General features: G+C 53.0%; 1 protein-coding gene across 2 annotated transcripts in view; it reads left to right on the top strand.

Moving 5' to 3' along the window:
* The window catches only part of ATL1 (atlastin GTPase 1), a 32,004-nt gene extending 11,712 nt beyond the window's left edge, over nt 1-20,292 (top strand). The window contains exons 2-14 of one of the 2 annotated variants that reach the window (XM_054635200.2): nt 422-669; nt 1,757-1,891; nt 2,930-3,034; nt 3,237-3,287; nt 4,895-4,951; nt 7,875-7,967; nt 9,466-9,604; nt 10,836-10,963; nt 11,559-11,615; nt 12,205-12,276; nt 14,041-14,472; nt 15,914-15,928; nt 19,547-20,292. In XM_054635200.2, coding sequence (XP_054491175.1) covers nt 422-669; nt 1,757-1,891; nt 2,930-3,034; nt 3,237-3,287; nt 4,895-4,951; nt 7,875-7,967; nt 9,466-9,604; nt 10,836-10,963; nt 11,559-11,615; nt 12,205-12,276; nt 14,041-14,472; nt 15,914-15,928; nt 19,547-19,657 — 1,643 coding nt within the window. In that variant the 3' untranslated portion in view covers nt 19,658-20,292. The remainder of the gene's footprint in view (nt 1-421; nt 670-1,756; nt 1,892-2,929; nt 3,035-3,236; nt 3,288-4,894; nt 4,952-7,874; nt 7,968-9,465; nt 9,605-10,835; nt 10,964-11,558; nt 11,616-12,204; nt 12,277-14,040; nt 14,473-15,913; nt 15,929-19,546) is intronic. The other variant, XM_054635201.2, reaches the window with a different exon arrangement.
* The last annotated feature ends 230 nt before the right edge of the window (nt 20,293-20,522 follow it).

The raw sequence follows: 20,522 nt of genomic DNA, 5'->3' as shown, positions 1-20,522 counted from the left end.
CTCCTGGGAAGCTGAGAAGCCTCAGAGAAAAAGGAAAACAATTCTTATCTCATTGCTTCTCCTGTGTTGTGCTCATGTGGAATGTGTTTGGAGATTGTTTACCCACAGGTGATTGTTCCATTGGATTCTGCTGGGAGTTGGTTTCACTCTTTGGCTGTGTTGGGGCTCTGGAAAGAGTCAGGAGTTTTCATTATTATCTTTTTAGCATTGTTTAAGTATCCTTGCTGTATTCTTTAGTATAGTTTAGTACAGTGTTCTTTAATATAATGTAATATCTTAAAATAATAAATTAGAACATGAGAACATGGAGTCAGATGTATCATTCCTGCCTTCATCTGGGAACCCCACAAACCCAGGATCAGTGACCCCTCACAGTGCAGAGGAAGGCACCAAACCCCTCTCATGTTCCCTGTTCTCACAGGCAGTTTTGCAGACAAGACTTACGAGTGGAGCTCTGAGGAGGAGGAGTCAGTGAGGAAGGCAGGGCCAGTGCAGGTCCTCATTGTCAAGGATGACCACTCCTTCGAGCTGGACGAGGCCGCCCTGAACCGCATCCTGCTCTCCGAGGCTGTCAGAGATAAGGAGGTGGTGGCTGTGTCCGTGGCTGGAGCTTTCAGGAAAGGAAAATCCTTCCTGATGGACTTCATGCTGCGCTACATGTACAATAAGGTAAGGCTGCAGCTCAGGGGGCCCTGCCCAGGCTGCTGGTCCTCATTGCTCCCACGTGGAGCATTTGTTGCCTTAGGAAGGCTCAAGGCTCTTGTGAGTGTGGGCTTCACAAATAAAGCAGAGCAGATCCTTCCCCAGGCAGAAGTTTCTTTTGGACTTGACTTTGGAGCAGGAATGTTCACATCTGCTGCCCTGAATGACAAAATCATTTAGGCTGGAAAATCCCTGTAAGATCATTGGATCCAGCTGTTAACCCAGCATCACCCTGCTCACCACTGAACCATATCCTCAGGTGTCTTATCTGTGTCTTTTAAACACTTCCATGGATGGAGACTCCACCACTGCCCAGGCAGCCTGTTCCAATGTGTGACCACCCTTCCAGTGAAAAAAATTCCCATAATATCCAACCCAGTAACTTGCCTGGTGTAACTTCAGATTGTTTCCTCTTTTGCTGCTGCTTTATCCCTGAGAGCAGAGCCCAATTCCCACCTGCCTACCCTCTCCCATCAGGGTGTTGTGAAGGTCCCCCCTGAGCCTCCTTTTCTCCAGGCTGAGCCTCTTTCCCAGCTCCCTCAGCCTCTCCTGGGGCTCCAGCCCCTTCCCAGCTCCCTCAGCCCCTCCTGGGGCTCCAGCCCCTGCCCAGCTCCCTCAGGGATTCTGCAGCCCCTTCCCAGCTCCCTCAGCCCCTCCTGGGGCTCCAGCCCCTTCCCAGATCCCTCAGGGATTCTCCAGCCCCTTCCCAGCTCCCTCAGGGATTCTCCAGCCCCTTCCCAGCTCCCTCAGGGATTCTCCAGGCCCTGCCCAGCTCCCTCAGCCCCTCCTGGGGCTCCAGCCCCTTCCCAGCTCCCTCAGGGATTCTCCAGCCCCTTCCCAGCTCCCTCAGCTCCTCCTGGTGCTCCAGCCCCTTCCCAGCTCCATTCCCTTCCCTGGACTCTCTCCAGGCCCCTCCATGTCTTTGTTGTGAGGACCCTAAAACTGACCCCAGGATATGAGGTGCCTTGAGAGTAAAAGGGAAGAAAAACCTCCCTTATGGGGTTCTTAAGGGGTTTTTGCCACCTGCAGCAACTGCTTCTGTTCCTCCCTGCAGGAGGCAGTGGACTGGGTTGGGGATTACAACGAGCCCCTGACCGGTTTCTCCTGGAGGGGCGGCTCCGAGCGGGAGACGACCGGGATTCAGATCTGGAGTGAGGTGTTCCTGGTGGACAAGCCCGATGGCACCAAGGTGTGTGTGTGTGTGTGTGTGTGTGTGTGTGTGTGTGTGTGTGTGTGTGTGTGTGTGTGTCTGCTGCTGCCAGCTCCTTTTCCTCCTTTTCCAGCTTTTGAGGCTCTCCTGCCTTGTCTTAGGTGGTTGTCCAAACCTTTCTTAGGGAAGGTTTTCAATACCGTGTCTCTATTTTGGTAAGTGAAGGAAGTGATGTAAAAATATTTTTTGAAAGAATGTAATTTTGATAATAATTTTTAATATGGGTATTTCACAGAGCTGAGGGGTAGAATGTGGTGTTTTATGGGAGGCATTTCTGGAAGTGATGCAAAAACTTCTGTGTAATTGACAGTCTGTAGAACCAGTGGGAAGTTGTATCCACCTCTGTAAAAAACACATGTTAAAGATGGGTTTAACAGTGAGGTGCTGTGATGTCCAAGTGTCCCTGATAGGTTCTCGAAGTGTCCCTCAATTCTGGGCATCCCAGAGTTTATTTCTGTATTATTCCCAAAAATCTTGAATCTCATGTCCTTGCAAACTCCTTCATTTCCTAGAGCAGGAGTTGCAAGGTGGAGTTTCTTCATTCAGAGTTGTCACAGTGGATTTGGAGCATCCTGCCAGGAATATTTGTATTTATGTGCACTTCAACACAGAGCACGGCACCCAAGTGCCACTGAGGCATTCAGGGCGTTGTTCCTACCAGTGGCTGAGTGTGTTTGGGTTCAGAAGGTGCAGTTTGTGTTTGGGTTCAGAAGGTGCAGTTTGTGTTTGGCTTCAGAAGGTGCAGTTTGTGTTTGGCTTCAGAAGGTGCAGTTTGTGTTTGGGTTCTGGTGCAGACTCAGCAGAGCCTCCTGTGCACTGGCAGGTGTCAGAGGAGCAGAGCAGTTCCCCCAGTGCCTTGCATTGATTTTGCTGCCTGCTGGAGTCTCCCTGCTGTCAGGGGTGGCTGGGGCTGAGCTTTTCCTTTGTCCCCCAGCAGTGAGGCCCCAGCACAGCCCCCCCAGCTGCCATTGCCCCCATGGCACATGGGGGAGCTGACAGGAGCTTTGTGCCCCGCAGGTTGCAGTGCTGCTGATGGACACCCAGGGCACCTTTGACAGCCAGTCCACCCTCAGGGACTCTGCCACCGTGTTTGCCCTCAGCACCATGATCAGCTCCATCCAGGTAAGAAACCTCTGGGCTGGAGGAGCTCAGCCCCAGGAACTACAGAGCCTATCAGGGCTTCCTTCCTGCCACTTGTGCCAGCATCACTGGGACCTTGCCCGTGTCCCCACGGGGATGTCACAGCTTTAGCCACACCAACCACGTGTTAGCCCCAAGGACGGGGGTCTGAGTGATCTGAAGTTGGTTTTTTATTTCAATGCAGGTTTATAACTTGTCCCAGAATGTGCAGGAGGATGATCTGCAGCACTTGCAGGTAAGAGAAGCTTTGGGGTAACCTAACTGTGGCTGTTTACAAGGGCCTGGAGTGACAGGACCATGGGGAATGGCTTCCACTCCTAGAGGGCAGAGTTAGGTGGAATAAAGGAAGGAATTTCTGCCTCTGAGGCTCTGGCACAGGTTTCCCAGAGAAGCTGTGGCTGCCTCATCCCTGGAAGTGTCCAAAGCCAGCTTGGATGAGAGCTGAAGCAATCTTGGATAGTAGAAGGTGCCCCTGCCCCTGGCAGGGGTTGGAGCTGGGTGGGATTTCAGGTCCCTCCCAAACCATCCTGGGATTTTATTCTGTGATTGTGAATTATCAGCCTGGGTGTTGCCATCTGGTGCTGGCTCAGCACAGGTGACCCTCTCAGGGTGATTCCAGCCCTGACTGTTGGAGACAAGCAGCTAATGGGATTTTTGTGACACACCTGCCTATTTCCTGGAATTACCTCCTGCTTTCTCTTCTGCTCAGTTGATTGATTGGTTGATTAATTAAATAGGTTTTTCCAGGAGCTTAAGGAAAGCAAAAGTCCAGCTGAAAAAATCAGCATTTCAATACTTCTGAATTATCTCAGTCCATAAATATTATTAACAATAACACTTCTTTAACACTGAATTTATTCAGTGTAGCTCTGATCTTTCAGTTTGGATTTTAAGCCGTGACTGTTTAACAAGTTTACCCTTTTTTAGGCATCTGTGAAACACATCATTGTGCCTTCAGTTAGAAATTAGAGTGCAGAGAGACTGGAGAGTCTTCAAATCTTGCTGCAAGGCTGATTTTCGAGTCTTTGCACAGCAGGGGTTTGCAGGGAAAGCACTTATTTCTGAATTCATTTCCGTTCCTTCCCGGAGTGTTTGGAGGGAGCAGGGCTCCAGCAGCCCCTGGAGCACCAGAACTTTCTGGCTGGTATGAAACCAGCAGCAAGCAGCTGATCTGAGCCGTTTTCCACAGATTTGGCAGCCAAAAGCTGCAGGCTGGGATCTCTCACATGAGGTTCCACAGCAGCTCCCTGTGCCTCTGGGATGTCAGCTGGGAGCCCAGAGCCTCTTTGTGTCCAGTGGTGCTCACTCCTAAATATCCCTTACTGCTCCAGAGAATGGGGAGTTCCCTCCAGGGACCCCCAGGGATCATTGATCAGCTCCTGGCCCTGCCCAGACCCCCAACAGTCCCACCCTGGGCATCCCTGGCAGCGCTGCCCTGCAGCTCTGGCAGCCTCGGGGCTGTGCCCATTCCCTGGGCAGCCTGGGCAGTGCCAGCACCCTCTGGAATAGTGGAACCTTTCCCTGGCAAGAGACTCAGGGCCAGGTTTTGGTGTGGTGTGAAGTGAGGCTGCAGAGGGTGCTGTGGGCTCAGAGCAGCAGGTCCTGACCCCCCTGTTGGTGTTTTCCAGTCCCTTATATTCCTTGTTCGTGACTGGAGCTTCCCTTAGGAGCTCTCCTATGGATCTGATGCTGGTGCAGGATTTTTGGAGAAGAGGCAGCTGGCCTGGCTCAGCTCCAGCCTCTCCCTGGGTCCTGTCCCTGTCACAGAGCTCAGTGCTGGTGCCCCTGTGTCCCACAGTGACAAACTCATTGTCCTGTCCTGTCCTTTCCTTCTCCTTCCAGCTTTTCACCGAGTACGGCCGGCTGGCCATGGAGGAGACGTTCCAGAAGCCTTTCCAGGTGAGTCCGAGGATCCTGGGCTGCTCGTGTGTCCCCCTGGCTTCACCACGAGGTGTCACTGCAGCTCGCAGCGTGGGAGGAGCTGGCGCTGCCTGGGGATCGCTCTGCTGCTCCAAGGAAGGGCTTTGTGCTTCCAAATACATCCAAAATCCCTCTCTCTTTCCTCCCTCAACCCCCGCCTTCCCAAGAGCTGGGCCCTGTCCTGCCAGGCTTGGAAAGCAGCTGGTGCTGCAGCAGGTTTGTCCCTCTCTGCAGTCAGGAACTCTGCCCAGCCTTTGTTCTGAGAGGTTTGAACTCACCTGCCCTGGGAATCCCTGCTCCTGGCCAAATGAAAGGATAAGGATTAGCAGAGCTGTGGGAAAACTCGGTGTGAGTGGGGTTTTAACTTCAAATTAGGGACATCTGTTCATCCTTCTGCTCCCCAACCTGTGAAAAGCTGGTGGTAAAAATAAAAGGAGAGCATTGGGCATTCCCAGTAGGTGAGGTTGGTTCCTGTTTTTAGAGACACAGGAGTGTTTTGATTAGGTTGGGTGAGGCTTTGTGAACTTCCTAAAGTAAAAACCAGCAGAGAACAAAGCACGCTGTAAAAATCTAAAGAGTAATTGGGACTGAGTTACAGCTTTTTTACATTTGCTTTCCCACATAAAAAGAGAATTGCTGTCCTGGAAGGACTAAGGGGTTTATAAAGTGTCTGTGGTCAGGAAGTGGAAATAAAATTAAAAAGTTAAAAAGTACAACAAATGGACAAATTGAGATTTTTAAGGTGTATTGGATTCTGCTGTGGGCTGGTGATTGATAAATGGTAAAACTAAAAATATATATGCTAAAAATATATGACAGGCAAGAGCTTGAAGAATGTTGTAACATGGTACAGCAAAAAGCCAGACATTAAATAAATATTCCTGCTCCTTATTTAAAGACTGTGGGGATAATGTAGCCAGATATTCCAGTGGAACTGAGATACTCCCTACTCCATCAGTGAAAGGAGGCTGTGAGGGGAGACTTAAACATGCTTAAATCATTAGGGCTGGGTAATAGGCTCTGACTCTCACAAACATTGTAATTGCTGTCAAGTCACAGTTTGTGGATGGTGACTCTTGTCAAACAATCCCATTATCAGTTTTTGAAAGAGCTGGGTTGATAAAGGTAACTCTCACCATGATCCATTGCCTTCTGTCAGCCTTATCTCTCCAGGATGCTGATTGAAAGCCAATGAAGTCAGCATTGTCTGGTTTAATCCATAGTTAATGGATTAAAAACTCATTAACTGATAGATGCCAGAGCACGCTGAACTAATTGCAGCTAATTGTGGGGAATCATCATCCTTCAGAAGTGTTTCCTTGGGATCCCCCAGGCTCTCCCTGGTTCAATGTCATCTTCATTAATGATCAGGGGCAATTATCAAACTGGGAACCCTTGTGGGTGTGACAGATGTGGCAGAGGGGTCAGTGGTGCTGTAGCCAGGTGAGAAATGATCTGTCTGCATCCAGCATGGGCTGCTTCCCACAGAACATGTTTGAAATGTGACAGTGTGGATTAGAAAGCAGGAAAAGTGAGGGTGGGAAGGCCCTGGCAGAGTTTTCCCAGAGAAGCTGGGGCTGCCCCTGGATCCTTGGGAGTGTCCAAGGCCAGGCTGGACAGGGTTAAGGACAACCTGGGATGGTGGAAGTGTCCCTGCCATGGCAGCTTTAAGGTCCCTTCCAACCCAAACCATGCTGGGATTCTCCAGGTGTGATGGTGAATAAACAGCAGTGGCACTGATCCTGCTGGAAGGAAGGGAAATGAGACTTGGCAGTGGAAAATTCCCATTTCCCTTTGTCTCCCTCCTCTCCTCACACTGAGGAGCCCTCACCAGAGGCAGGCCCTGAATGTGGGGCCTTCACAAAGGCAGTGGTAAGCACAGCCTGTCTGGAACAATTTTACTTCAGAGAAAAAATAATAATCCCAATTCAAGGCATGCATAATGTGTTTGTGGAAAAGTCCTAAGCCTGGGCATGTCTCTGAGGCATCTCCTGGTGTTTGAGAACAGCATGTCCTGAACCAGCTCCCTGGGTGCACTCACTGTGGCTTCTCCTGCAATTCAAAAAAGGCCAACTCACTGTTCTCTCCTCTTTTTTTTAACTTTTTCTGATGTTTTATGAAAGAGAAATAGCAGGAATATTTCCCCTCCCTCCATTAGATTTTTGTTGTAAACATAGATAAACTTTAGGGGAATTCCAGTGAAATGGGTTCCACTTGCTGACCTGCTTATCCGTGTTCCAGAGAGAAACTCTGGCACCTCTGCCAGGCCCTCCTGGGCTTTGGCATTCAGGACTTCCCCCTCCAAACCCTTTATTTCCTACATGGGATCTTGTACAGGCGAGACCTGATTTTTTTCTGAAAACTTTTTTTTTTTTTTTTTTTAAAGATTCAAAGTTGACTGTTCTGGTATTTATTTATTTATTGCCCAGGAACTTTGAATGCCTCAATAAAGATTACAAAAGCCAATGATTTCTTATTCACCCTCATTCCTCTGCATCTGCTTCTCATTAAAAGTCTGTCTGGAAGGCTGCCCAGTGAAAAAGGCTGAAAAAATGAGCCTGTAGAATTCCCATAGGATGGAACTAAATGTGGCTGGAATTAGGGAGCTTGCTGCCTTTTGTCCTGGTTAGCAGCAATCCCTTTCCTTGGGCACTTGGAGTGATTATTGATGTTGTTCTCCCAGCCAGGGACTCAGAGCTGGTGCAGCACTTTGGGGGGCTGGGACAGTGGGGTGGTCTCAGTCCCTGCACCCCGGGACCTCTCATTTCCACCAGGAAAGGTGGGAGATGCTGCTGGAGCTGGGAAGAGACTCAGGGCCAGGTTTTGGTGTGTGAAATGAGGGTGCAGAGGGTGCTGTGGGCTCAGAGCAGCAGGTCCTGACCCCACTGTTGGTGTTTTCCAGTCCCTTATATTCCTTGTTCGTGACTGGAGCTTCCCTTATGAGTTCTCCTATGGATCTGATGGTGGTGCCAGGTTTTTGGAGAAGAGGCTGAAGGTATGTTTTGCCTGCTCTTGGTTCTGGGTAGTGGAAGTGTCCCTGCCCATGGCAGGGATGATCTTTAAGGTCCTTTCCACCCTGATCCACTCTGTGATTCCATGGTTTTCCTGCTCAGCTGGGTGGCCTCAGCACTGGAGGTCAGGTGTGAACTGCAGTGCTGGTTATGGTCACACCCAGTGCCTTAAAATCCCAGAGGAGCCATTTGGGGAGGGTGAATTGCCTATAGGAGCCATTTGGGGAGGGGGAATTTCCCACAGGAGGCATTTGGGGAGGGTGAATTTCCTATAGGAGGCATTTTGGGAGGGTGAATTTCCCAGAGGAGCCATTTGGGGAGGGTGAATTTCTCAGAGGAGCCATTTGGGGAGGGTGAATTTCTCAGAGGAGCCATTTTGGGGAGGGTGAATTTCCCACAGGAGCCATTTTGGGGAGGGTGAATTTCCCAGAGGAGCCATTTGGGGAGGGTGAATTTCCCAGAGGAGCCATTTGGGGAGGGTGAATTTCCCATAGGAGGCATTTGGGGAGGGTGAATTTCCTATAGGAGCCATTTGGGGAGGGTGAATTTCCCAGAGGAGGCATTTGGGGAAGGGTGAATTTCCCAGAGGAGGCATTTGGGGAGGGTGAATTTCCTACAGGAGCCATTTGGGGAGGGTGAATTTCCCAGAGGAGCCATTTGGGGAGGGTGAATTTCCCAGAAGAGCCATTTGGGGAGGGTGAATTTCCCACAGGAGCCATTTGGGGAGGGTGAATTTCTTTGCCATGTTCAGGTCTCTGCCCAAGCCCAGCTCCCTGGGACTCTCTGGGAGAGTCCAAAGCCATGGGAGTCAGCAGATTCCCAAGAGACTGGGAATGATGCTTCAGTTAAATTAGGGAGTTGGACAATCAAAATGATGGGCAAGGGCTGCTTGGGATCAGTCAGGAAATGCAGGGTGATCTGGTGGTGGAGAGACCTAATTATGTGTGAGACAAGCAGGGCCCTAGTGGGAAATCCCAAATGTTTTTGTATTCCAGTCATCCATGGACATGTGCATTTCCCAGATGATAATAACATGCTCCAGGGCATGTGGTCAGAGATACTCCAGCTCCTTCTCTTTGTCCTCATGCCTATGGAATCTTCTCCTTTCCCCTCCAGTGTGGAGTATCCTGTGCTGCTGCCAGCTTTATCCCAATATTCCTATCAGAAGGAAACTCAGACTGTGGGAAGCAGATGGGCAGCACAGAGCTCTTCTCTCTGGTGACAGAACCTGAGGGAACAGCTGGAGCTGTGCCAGGGCAGGCTTGGGTTGGATCTCAGGGAAAGCTCTTCCCCCAGAGGGTGCTGGCACTGCCCAGGCTCCCCAGGGAATGGTGACATTCCTGAGGCTGCCAGAGCTGCAGGAGCTGCCAGGGATGCCCAGGCTGGGATTGTTGGGGGGTCTGGGCAGGGCCAGGAGTTCTGGACTCTGCTCCTTGTGGGCACATCCAGCTCAGGATATTCTGTGCTTCCCTGTCTCCACAGGTGTCAGGCAATCAGCACGAGGAGCTGCAGAATGTCAGGAAGCACATCCACTCCTGCTTCACCAAAATCTCCTGCTTCCTCTTACCCCACCCCGGCCTCAAAGTCGCCACCAACCCCAATTTCGATGGCAAACTGAAAGGTACAAAGGCAAAGCTCTGGTTTCTACCCTGATTCCTCAGAAACCCTGGCAGACTGCTTGTTCCTGAAACCCCCAAACTTATTTTCCATGAAAAAACTTCTGGAAGAGCAGTTGGATCCTCCTCCCAAGTGCTGTTCACACCCCCTTCTGCTTCTCCCCAGTGCAGCAGACAAAATGTGGAGGGAGAAAAGGTGTGGGAGGCTGAAAGAGCTGAGAGTACTGGCAAAACCCAGTGATAGGAAAACTGGGAAGGGCAGGGATGAGAGTGGATGTTTGTGGATGTGGTGTTGAAGCTGCAGTAAATTCCTGTGCCTCACCTGCACAGGCAGAGCCTGCTTGCTGCAGGGCTGCTGCTTCTGGTGGGTGGAAGGCTGCAAGCTCTCAGAACAGTTATTTCCCTTTGAAAAGCTTTCCAGGGAATATTTAATCTGCCTGATTTATCTGATCAGTGGTTTCCCTACAGGGCAGGCTTGGTTCAGCAGGTTCAGAAAAAAAGAGAGAAGGAGAAAAGAGCTGTGGTGAGATTCTCCACCCCAAAAGGAGCCACGTGCTGGGGATATTTTTAGGTGTTTGTTGTGAACTCCTCACCAGCGTGGCTGGTTCCAGGCTGCTGCAATCTTAGCAATAAAGTGGACCATTAACTACTTAAAATAGCAGGCAAAGATGGGAGTTTTCCCCTGGTTTTGTCTGGCTCAGACTTGCTCTGCTGGCAAGCTCTGTGCAGAGCAGGAGGGAGATGTGCTGGTGGAAAATGAGCTGAGGCCTGGAACTCCCCCTTAATCTCAGGTGCTGAGGAGTGAGGAACAATTGCTGTGTGCAGACAGGAGCTGTCAGCAGCTTCTTGACACAATTTTCTTGTTGCCTCAGAGCTCTACTCAGCTTTTTGTGCTCTGATGGAAGAAATGTGGGGGATTTTCCCTGCTTTCCATACCTTCCAAATTCCTGGCTGTTGCATTGGTGTTTTTTCTGCCTTCAGTCCTATACAGTTGAATTTAAGGGAACCACCAGAAATCCCACCCTGTGCATCCCTGAGAGCTTTGTCCAAATCCTCCTGGAGCTCTGGGCAGCCTTGGGGTTGTGGCCATTCCCTGTAGAGCCTGTTCCTTCCACCCTCTGGGGGAAGAACCTTCCATGGCAGGGGACTGGAACATGGTGGTCTTTAATGTCCTTCCCAACCCAAACTATTCTGGGACTCTGTGATGCCTCTTTTTTTTTTTTTTTTTTTTTCCAGAAATAGATGATGAGTTCATCAAGAACTTGAAGATTTTGATTCCTTGGCTCCTTAGTCCTGAGAACCTGGATGTTAAGGAGATCAATGGAAACCACATCACCTGTCGAGGCCTTGTGGAGTATTTCAAGGTATTTATTTCAGAGAAAGTGGATTTATTCCTCTGGGGAATTCTGCTGAAGGGGAAAGCAGCAGCAGGCAGGGCAGCAGTGACAGTCCTGACTCACTGCAGCAGAGGGCAAACACCTCATGGTCATTGATTTGACCACACAACAAGCCCAGAGAGTGGGAGGAGCTGTTTTCCTCTTTCCCTTTCCTGGAGAACTGAGGGCTAGAGGGGGATAAGCTGAGGGCTGTATTCCAATTGCCTTTGGAAAAAGCTTATTTTTGTTGTCATGGCTACTGGGACATTTCCATGAGAGACATTGGTGAGTAATTCTCACCACCTACTCCCAGGGCTACCTTGGCTCCTTCTCCTGCAGGGAAGGGACAGAGGTAGGTGCAGATCCTTTGGGAGGGACACTGGGAGTGAGGGGAGGAGGAGGGAGAGCCTGCAGGGACTGGCCCAGGCCACCCAAGCAGTGGCATTTTCTGACCAAAGCCATCCTGGGCTGGAGCTTCCTCCTCCTCCCTGCTTCTCAATCCTGTCTGGAGCTGGGTGGGGGTGCTGCTGTTGCTCCTGTGTGCTGCATTCCTCATGATTCCCTTTTCCCTGCTCTTTTCCAGGCCTACATAAAGATCTACCAAGGGGAGGAGCTGCCACACCCCAAATCCATGCTGCAGGTAGGTGTGAGTGGGAGCTGTGGGAATTCCTGCTCTGGAATTGCCATGAATTCCCAGGAATTGGCAGAGGTGCCCAGCACAGTAGCACTGCTGGGACTTTATTCCAAATGCCTCAGTGTAACCAAGGAGCAGCACTTTGGGAAGGGTTTGGCATCAGGAGCCCAACCTGGCTGAGGAATCACAGCTGGGATGGACACAGCCCCAGCCAGCTCAGCTGAATAATGATTCCCTGCAGGTCAGTGACATCCTGGGGGCCACACAGGGAGGTGACACCTGGAAGTGGCTGCCAGAGCCAGCTGGGGGTTGCAGCTGGAGCTGTTATTTGTGGCTGAGCCTTTTATCTCTTTCCTTGGTGGTTCCCACAGCTGAAGCCAAAGTTTTCATAGCTCTGGCTTGAAGGGGAGGAATCCTCTCTTCATGTGTAAATATGGGATGAGCTTATTTGGGATTGGTTGGAGGCTGGGAGAGCCCCTTGGCTGATTCTGGGTGCCACACACATGTCCTGGCTGTGTCCTGGCTGTGGCACTTGCACAGCTTAATTAACCCTGTCCTTCTGCTCCTACATTTCATGTTCCTTTTGCCCTTACAGGCCACAGCAGAAGCCAACAATTTAGCAGCAGTTGCCACTGCCAAAGACACCTACAGCAAGAGGATGGAAGAGGTGGGTGGTGCTGAGTGTGTCCTTCCTGCCCCTTCCTGCCCCTTCCTGCCTCCTGGCTCCCCTGTCACAGATTTATGGAATCCAGAAGGGCTTGGGCTGGAAGGAACCTTAAAGCCCACCCAGTCCCACTCCTGCCATGGGCAGGGACACCTTCCACCATCCCAGGCTGCTCCCAGCCCTGTCCAGCCTGGCCTTGGGCACTGCCAGGGATCCAGGGGCAGCCACAGCTGCTCTGGGCACCTGTGCCAGGGCCTGCCCACCCTCACAGCCAGGAATTCCTTCCCAAACCCTAACCCCTAACCCTAACCCTAATTTCAGATTTCCCTGTGTTAGGAGTGATGTTTCAGGGATGATTTCCCTGTGTCAGCAGTGACATTCCAGGAGTGATTTCTTGTGTCAGGAATGATTTCCCTGTGTCAGAAGTACCATTTCAGGGATGATTCCACTGTTTCAGGAGTGATGTTTTAGGGATGATTTCCCTGTGTCAGAAGTGGTTTCACCATGTCAGGAGTGCCATTTCAGGAGTGATTTTCCTGTGTCAGGAATGATGTTTCAGGGATGATATCCCTGTATCAGCAGTGCCATCTCAGGGATGATTTCTCTGTGTCATCAGTGATATCTCAGGGATGATTTCCCTGTGTCATCAATGACATTTCAGGGATGATTTCCCTCTATCAGCAGTGATTTCTCTGTGTCAGCAGTGACATTTCAGTGATGATTTTCCTGTGCCAGCAGTGATTTCCCCGTGCCAGCAGTGCCATCCCAGCAGTGCCATGTCAGGGATGATTTCCCTGTGCCAGAAGTGATTTCCCCCTATCAGCAGTGATTTCCCTGTATCAGCAGTGGCATCTCAGTGATGATTTCCCCATGTCAGTGATGATTTCCCCATGCCAGCAGTGATATCTCAGGGATGATTTCCCTGTATCAGCAGTGCCATGTCAGTGCTGATTTCCCCATTTCAGGGATGATTTCCCTGTATCAGCAGTGCCATGTCAGTGCTGATTTCCCCATCTCAGTGATGATTTCCCCATGTCAGTGATGATTTCCCCGTGCCAGCAGTGATATCTCAGGAATGATTTCCCTGTATCAGCAGTGCCATGTCAGTGCTGATTTCCCCATCTCAGTGATGATTTCCCTGTGCCAGCAGTGCCATTTCAGTGCTGATTTCCCTATCTCAGTGATGATTTCCCCATGTCAGTGATGATTTCCCTGTGCCAGCAGAGCCATCCCAGCAGTGATGATTTCTCCATGTCAGTGATTTCCCTGTATCAGCAGTGCCATTTCAGTGCTGATGTCCCCATATCAATGCTGATTTCCCCATGTCAGTGATGATTTCCCTGTATCAGCAGTGCCATGTCAGTGCTGATTTCCCCATGTCAGTGCTGATTTCCCCGTGCCAGTGCTGATCTCCCCATGTCAGTGATGATTTCCCCATGTCAGGGATGATTTCCCCATGTCGGTGCTGATTTCCCCGTGCCAGTGCCGATTTCCCCGTGCCAGTGCTGATCTCCCCATGTCAGTGCTGATCTCCCCGTGTCAGTGCTGATCTCCCCGTGCCAGTGCTGGTTTCCCCGTGCCAGTGCTGATCTCCCCGTGCCAGTGCTGATTTCCCCATGTCAGTGCTGATCTCCCCGTGCCAGTGCTGGTTTCCCCGTGCCAGTGCTGATCTCCCCGTGCCAGTGCTGGTTTCCCCGTGCCGGTGCTGGTTTCCCCGTGCCGGCAGAGCCATCCCAGCCGTGCCCTCGCTCCCCGTGTCCCCTGCAGGTGTGCGGGGGGGACAAGCCCTTCCTGGCTCCCAGCGACCTGCAGGCCCGGCACGCGGAGCTCAGGGAGGAGGCGGTGCGGCTGTTCCGGGCCGTGAAGAAGATGGGAGGGGAGGAGTTCAGCCGGCGCTACCTGCAGCAGCTGGAGGCGGAGATCGACGAGCTCTACATCCAGTACATCAAACACAACGACAGCAAGAACATCTTCCACGCCGCCCGCACCCCGGCCACGCTCTTCGTCGTCATCTTCATCACCTACGTGCTGGCCGGCGTCACCGGCTTCATTGGCTTGGACATCATAGCCAGCCTGTGCAACATGATCCTGGGCTTGACACTTATCACACTCTGTACCTGGGCTTATATCAGATACTCTGGGGAGTACAGAGAACTGGGAGCTGTAATAGACCAAGTGGCTGCAGCCTTGTGGGACCAGGTAGGATAAAGAGTTTTTGATTTCAAAAGTCACACAGAAAGTGTCCTCCCTGCACCCCGCTGGGTTTGTTGTGTGTTGAGTTTCCTGGGGGTTTTCCTCCCCCTTTGGAGATGGTTTTGGTTTTTAGGGTTGTTAGATCCAGCTGTTTGTGCTGTGATCACTGCAGGGGCAGCTTTTCAGTTTTAATTGAAGTTTGAATCTGTTCCTTAGAGCTTCCAGATGGGGAGAGGAGGGGCAGAGGAATTGTTGCAGTTGAGTTTGTGGAGTTTGGTGTGAGGGGGAGGTCACAGGGCTGCACAGGTGGGTGAGCAAGGCTGGAGCTGTCCCTGAGCCCCAGTTCCTGTCCAGTGTGGAAAACAAGCTGTGTAGACCTGAGAGAACTCCCAGCAAGCTCTTGTGTTCTGCCTTTTTCTTTCCTCCTTGTCTTACCCATCCCCAGACGGGATTCTGTGGAGCCCTGTGGGGATGGGCAGCTCTGAGGGATGCCCTGGGGAGGATCCTGGTGTGTGTGCATGGCTGTGGCTGCTGAAGAGGAGCAGCCAGGGCCCTCCCCTGCTTCAGGGCAGGGATTTGGGCTCTCCCTGCTTCAGGGCAGGGATTTGGGCTCTCCCAGCCCTGCCAGAGGTTGAGGCCAGATCTTGGCTCTGCCAGTTTTGGCACCAGGCCCTGATTTCCCGCTGCAGCCCTTCCCTGTTCCCACTGCAGAAGAGGGCAAGCCCAGCCCTCAGAGGCTCCCCTGAGCCCTGCTCCCCATCCAGGGGTACAATCCATGTATCCAGAGAGCCCAAAGGCTGCAGGGCCCTCCTGCTCTTGCCACAGCAGAGCTGCAGGAGCTGATCCCTAGGAGCCATCCCAGCTCTGATTTCTGGCAGGAAGGGCCCTTCTCCTTCCCTGCTTTTCCTCCACCAGAGAGGTTTCCATGGAGAGCAAACACATTTCTTTCCCTGCTTCCCTGTGCTGCTGCAGCTTTGGGGTAAAGAGAGGCAGCACTGAGTGCTGTTCCTCCATGCCAGAGCTGGGCAGGTGCTGCTGTCCCAGCTGGGTTCATCCTGTCCCAGCACAGCCCCTGCCATGTCCCTTTGCCCAGGGACACTGCCCTGGAGCCTTTGGGATGTGCTGGAATATTCCATCCCATCCCAGTGCAGGGATCAGTGGGGGCTCAGCAGGAAGGTGCTGCCCTTGCACCACGTCCAGCTGGGGGAGAATAAACAGGGCAGAGTTCCTGGAGCTGCTCCTGGCTCCCACGGGCCCTGTGGCTTTCCAAGCAGAGGGAAAGTTCTCCCAGGAAGGATTTGTGGCAGAGGGGAGCTGCTGCTGCTGCCTGCCCTGGGAGGGGTGGCCAGTTTGGGCTGAGCACCCCAGGGATGAGCTGCCATGGACACTGAGATCCACAGAGCTTTTCTCTCTCTTTCTGTCTCCCCTTTGCCCCTGCCTCTCCCAGGGAAGCACCAATGAGGTAAGTGGCTCTTGCTCCCTGCATGCTGCCAGGCCCTGGGCTCCTGGGAAAAGCATCCTGGCCCCAAAAGCACCTTTGGGCTGCTGGGCAATGGCAGCCACAGGGCTCTGGGTGCCCTGGCTGGCCCTGGCTCTTCTCTGGGCTGCCTGGGGAGGGCTGTGGGTGTGGGCACTGCACTGCAGGAGCAGGTGGGACAGAGATTTGGGTGGGGAGTGTCAGGATGTGATTGGGATCTTCATCTTGGTCCCATCAGCTCTGTTTGGGGGTTTTCCTGTTGTGCCAGGAGGGCAGATCCAGACCCAAGCCCCAGATTGTTCTGGTGCAGGCAGGGACAGCTGGGGAGCCCCCATGCCTGGCCAGGCCTCTCAGTGCTGCTGGAATCGCTGTGGGTTTTGTTTTTTTGGGAAAAACCAGCCCATGTTGGATTGAGCTGAGTGCAGAGCCCAGAGTTCATCCATCCCTGGGGCACAGGGAATGCAATCCTGCAATCCCAGCATGGCAGGGAGCTGCTCTGAGGGGAAATGCTCCCTGGCCAGGCCTCCAGGAACAGCAAAACCTGGATGGGAGAGGGAGCTGCTCACTCAGGTGAGACCCTGAGAGCAGCAGGGGAGGATGTGGAGCTGCTGAACAGAGACAGAGGAGCCACAGAGCTGCTCCAAGGCTGGAGCCAGGCTGGGAGAGCTGGGAATGCTCCCCTGGAGAGGAGAAGGCTCCAGGGAGAGCTCAGAGCCCCTGGCAGGGCCTGAAGGGGCTCCAGGAGAGCTGGAGAGGGACTGGGGACAAGGGATGGAGGGACAGGAGGCAGGGAATGGCTCCCAGTGCCAGAGGGCAGGGATGGGTGGGAGATTGGGAATTGGGAATTCCTGGCTGGGCTGGGATTGCCAGAGCAGCTGGGGCTGCCCCTGGATCCCAAGGCCAGGCTGGACACTGGGGCCTGGGGCAGCCAAACGTGTCCCTGCTCATTCCAGGGGCATTGGAACTAAATTTGGGGTTTTAGGGTTCCCTTCCAAGCCAGTCCATTCTGGGATTCTGGTTTATGATCACAGCAGCTCTTTGGGTGTGCCCAGCTCAGCTCCCTGTGCTCCTCCTGCCCAGCCCTGCAGGATCCCAGTGGGAGCTTCTGGAATGTTCCTTGGGCAGAGCCTCAGCCAGGATCTGATTAAACCAAAGAAAGCCAAATTTCCTGCACGTGGGCATTTTATTTATTGCAGCTCTGGATCCCAGTGCCTGCCCAGGCTGGCCCAGGTTGGCACCAGACATTTCCACGTTTTCTGTGTCCCCAGAGCCCCCAGTTCCAGCTGGCAGTGCCACCTCCTGAGCCCCTGAGTGCTGGGGCAGTTCCTTTAGAGGAAATTCAGGCTGTTAAATCCATCCCATCCCTCATCCCTGCCAGCAGCCAGCGTGGCCCAAGGGTACCTCAGGGGTGCCAAGAGGCAGAACACAGGATTTGCTGTGGGTGAGGTGTTGAACAAACCCTGCCATGTAAAAATGAGCCCTGTGGGACTGGTTTGGCATCACAAAAGCCCCTAAAACAGCACAAAATGCTGCAAGGGGGCCTGGATGGGGCTTTTGAAGGTGAATTTCCCAGAAAGAGAAGCAGAGAAGCTGTGTGAATTCTCTTCTGCCTGTCCCCTCTGTTCCCAAACCATCCCAAACCACCCCTTCTGTCCCCAAAAGCCCATTTGGGATGGGATCAGCATCCTCTTGGACACCTCTGGAGGCATCTCATCCTCACCCTCCTCCTCCTCACTGCTCCTTCAGCCTCTCCTGCTCCATTCACCCCCTGAGCACACAGGAACTCATCGCCCTCTCAGTGTGTGGGGTCCTGGTGCCCCTTCCCACCCCTTCCAGAGCTGATCCTGGTTTGCCAGCAGTCCCAGCAGGAGCTGATGGGATTTGGGTTGGTTTATTCCACCCCAAGTTTATTAAAATGGCAGTGTCAGAGCTGTGAGAGTTGGTGACACCAGGTGCTGAGCTGTGTCCTGGCAGCTCCTGCTGTTTGCTGTGGGATGGAGGTGGGGAAGAGGCAGGGAGGGACACGAGGGTGTCACCCACCTGTGGGCTCAGAGCCTCTCCCAGCTCTGTGGGTGCTGTGCTCTCAATTCCCTGTGGGCACTGCAGCCCCACGGCTGCTCCTGCCTGTTCTGAGCCTGGCCTGGCTCCAGGACAAACAGAAAATGGTAAAATCAGAAAGAAAAACCCCAAACCATCTGCAGGAAAACGATGGGGACAGGGACCTGTGCCACCCCCAGCCCTCGGGCTGAGGCAGTGACGGAGCTGCCTGGGGGGGAAGCAAAGGCTGAGGCTGCAGGAACCAAAACAGGGACAAACAACCCCAAATGCCTCACTCTGCTCCAAATGAAGCATTGATACAGCTCAGGGGGCTTGAGGTGCTTGGAAAATTGGAATTGTGGAGTCACAGAATTCCCTGAGCTGGAAGGGACCCCCAGGGATCATCCAGTGCAGCCCCTGCCCTGCCCAGAGCCCCAACACTCCCACCCTGGGCATCCCTGGCAGCTCCTGCAGCCCTGGGGCCGTGCCCATTCCCTGGGGAGCCTGGGCAGTGCCAGCACCCTCTGGGGGAGGAACCTTTCCTGAAATCCAACCCAAACCTGCCCTGGCACAGCTCCAGCTGTTCCTCAGGCCCTGAACCCGGAGCTGGAGCCCTCTGGGTGTGCTGGGCACTTGATCCAACTGCGCTGGTGCACAGAACGCACGGGGCTGGGATGGACCAGGATCCCTGGGATTGGGATTCCCTGGGATTGGGATTCCCCGGGTTTGGGATTCCCCGGGTTTGGGATTCCATGGGTTTGGGGATTCCATGGGACTGGGATTCCCTGGGTTTGGGATTCCCCGGGTTTGGGATTCCATGTGTTTGGGATTCTCTGGGATTGGGATTCCTCAGATTTGGGATTCCCTGGGTTTGGGATTCCCTCAGATCAGAATTCCCTGGGATTGGAACTTCCTGGGATAGGGGTTCCCCAGTTTGGGATTCCCTGGGTTTGGGATTCTCTGGGATCAGAATTCCCTGGGATTGGGATTCCCCGGGTTTGGGATTCCCTGGGATTTGGATTCTGTAGGTTTGGGATTCTCGGAGTTTGGGATTCTCTGGGTTTGGGATCTGGGATTGGATTCCCTGGGATCAGAATTCCCTGGGTTTGGGATTCTCTGGGTTTGGGGTTCCCTGGGTTCAGGATTCCCTGGGATCGGGGTTCCCTAGGTCTGGGATTCCTCGGGTTTGGGATTCCCTGGAATTTGGATTCCCTGGGATCAGAATTCCCCGGGTTTGGGATTCTCTGGGTTTGGGATTCTCTGGGTTTGGGATTCCCCAGGTTTGGGATTCCCTAGGTCTGGGATTCCCTGGGTTCGAGATTCCCTGGGACCAGAATTCCCTAGGTCTGGGATTCCCGATTCCCCGGGTTTGGGATTCTCTGGGTTTGGGATTCTCTGGGTTTGGGGTTCCCTGGGTTCAGGATTCCCCGGGTTCAGGATCCCCTGGGATCAGGATTCCCTGGGTCTGGGATTCCCAGGGTTCAGGATCCCCTGGGATCAGGGTTCCCGGGACTGGCTCCGGGATTGCCCTGCGGGAAGGGCCGCTCAGAGCCGTGTTTCCCGCAGGCCTTGTACAAGCTGTACAGCGCGGCCGCCACGCACAGACACCTGTACCAGCACGCCTTCCCCGCGCCCCGGCCCGAGCCCGGCCCGGCCTCCGACAGGAAGCAGCTCTAGGGGCGCCCGGGCCCGGCCGTGCCGGTGCCGCTCCCGCCCGGCCGCGGCTCCCCCGGCATCGCCGCGCTCCGCCCGTGTCCGTCCCGAGCCCGCCGGGAGCGGGGCAGCGGCGCCGCGGGCAGCGCCAGCATGGATGGCCCCGGCCCCGGCCCTGTGTACAGAGGGCGCTGCCGCAGCCCGGAGCTTCGCTCTGCCATCGCCAGCGACTCCCAGCTCATTTATGAAGCCTTATTTCCCCCTTCTTAATTAGTCACCACCGAGGAAACGATAATTTACGTGAAACCGCAACTAAAATGGCCGAAGCTTGTCCAAAAGGCAGTTTATTTCAGGTACTTGAAGAAGTTATAACATGTAACCACGTTTGTTTCCTTCGTTTAACCGTTTAATTACATGAACATAATGAAAGTGTTAACTTGCTTTATCAGACACCGTTAAGGGCACTTTGCTATGGTCTGTTAAGGGTGCTGTGAGGAACCGTTTCTGTTTGTCTGCACAAAGTGTCACTTTGTAGCTGTTCTGGAGGAAGTTTCTCTGTGTTTCTGTACATATTTATCCACGATAGTGCATAGGACGTGTGGTACAGTTCTATTCTTTTATTGTCAGAACTATTAAAGTTTGCTTTTGGTTCCTAAGAAGTTGGTTCTACAGTGAAATTATTTATTATCTAAGCAAGAGCTTCTCCCCTGGGGTTTTTCACACGTTTGGTTTGATTTGGGATGTCAGGGTTGGTGTTTTGAGGGTCATTTATGGTGATTCATCCAGACAGACCCAGAGCTTGGTGCCACCAAGAGCTTCCATCACCTCAAGCCCATGGGGCTTTTCCTGCTGGTAAGAATGGTTTATCTGATGTTCTGAAAGGCCACAA

Source organism: Agelaius phoeniceus, chromosome 6, assembly GCF_051311805.1.
Source record: "Agelaius phoeniceus isolate bAgePho1 chromosome 6, bAgePho1.hap1, whole genome shotgun sequence".
Lineage (NCBI taxonomy): Eukaryota > Metazoa > Chordata > Aves > Passeriformes > Icteridae > Agelaius > Agelaius phoeniceus.
Note: the sequence above shows the minus strand (reverse complement) of the source record. Positions and strands in the feature narration are given on the sequence as shown.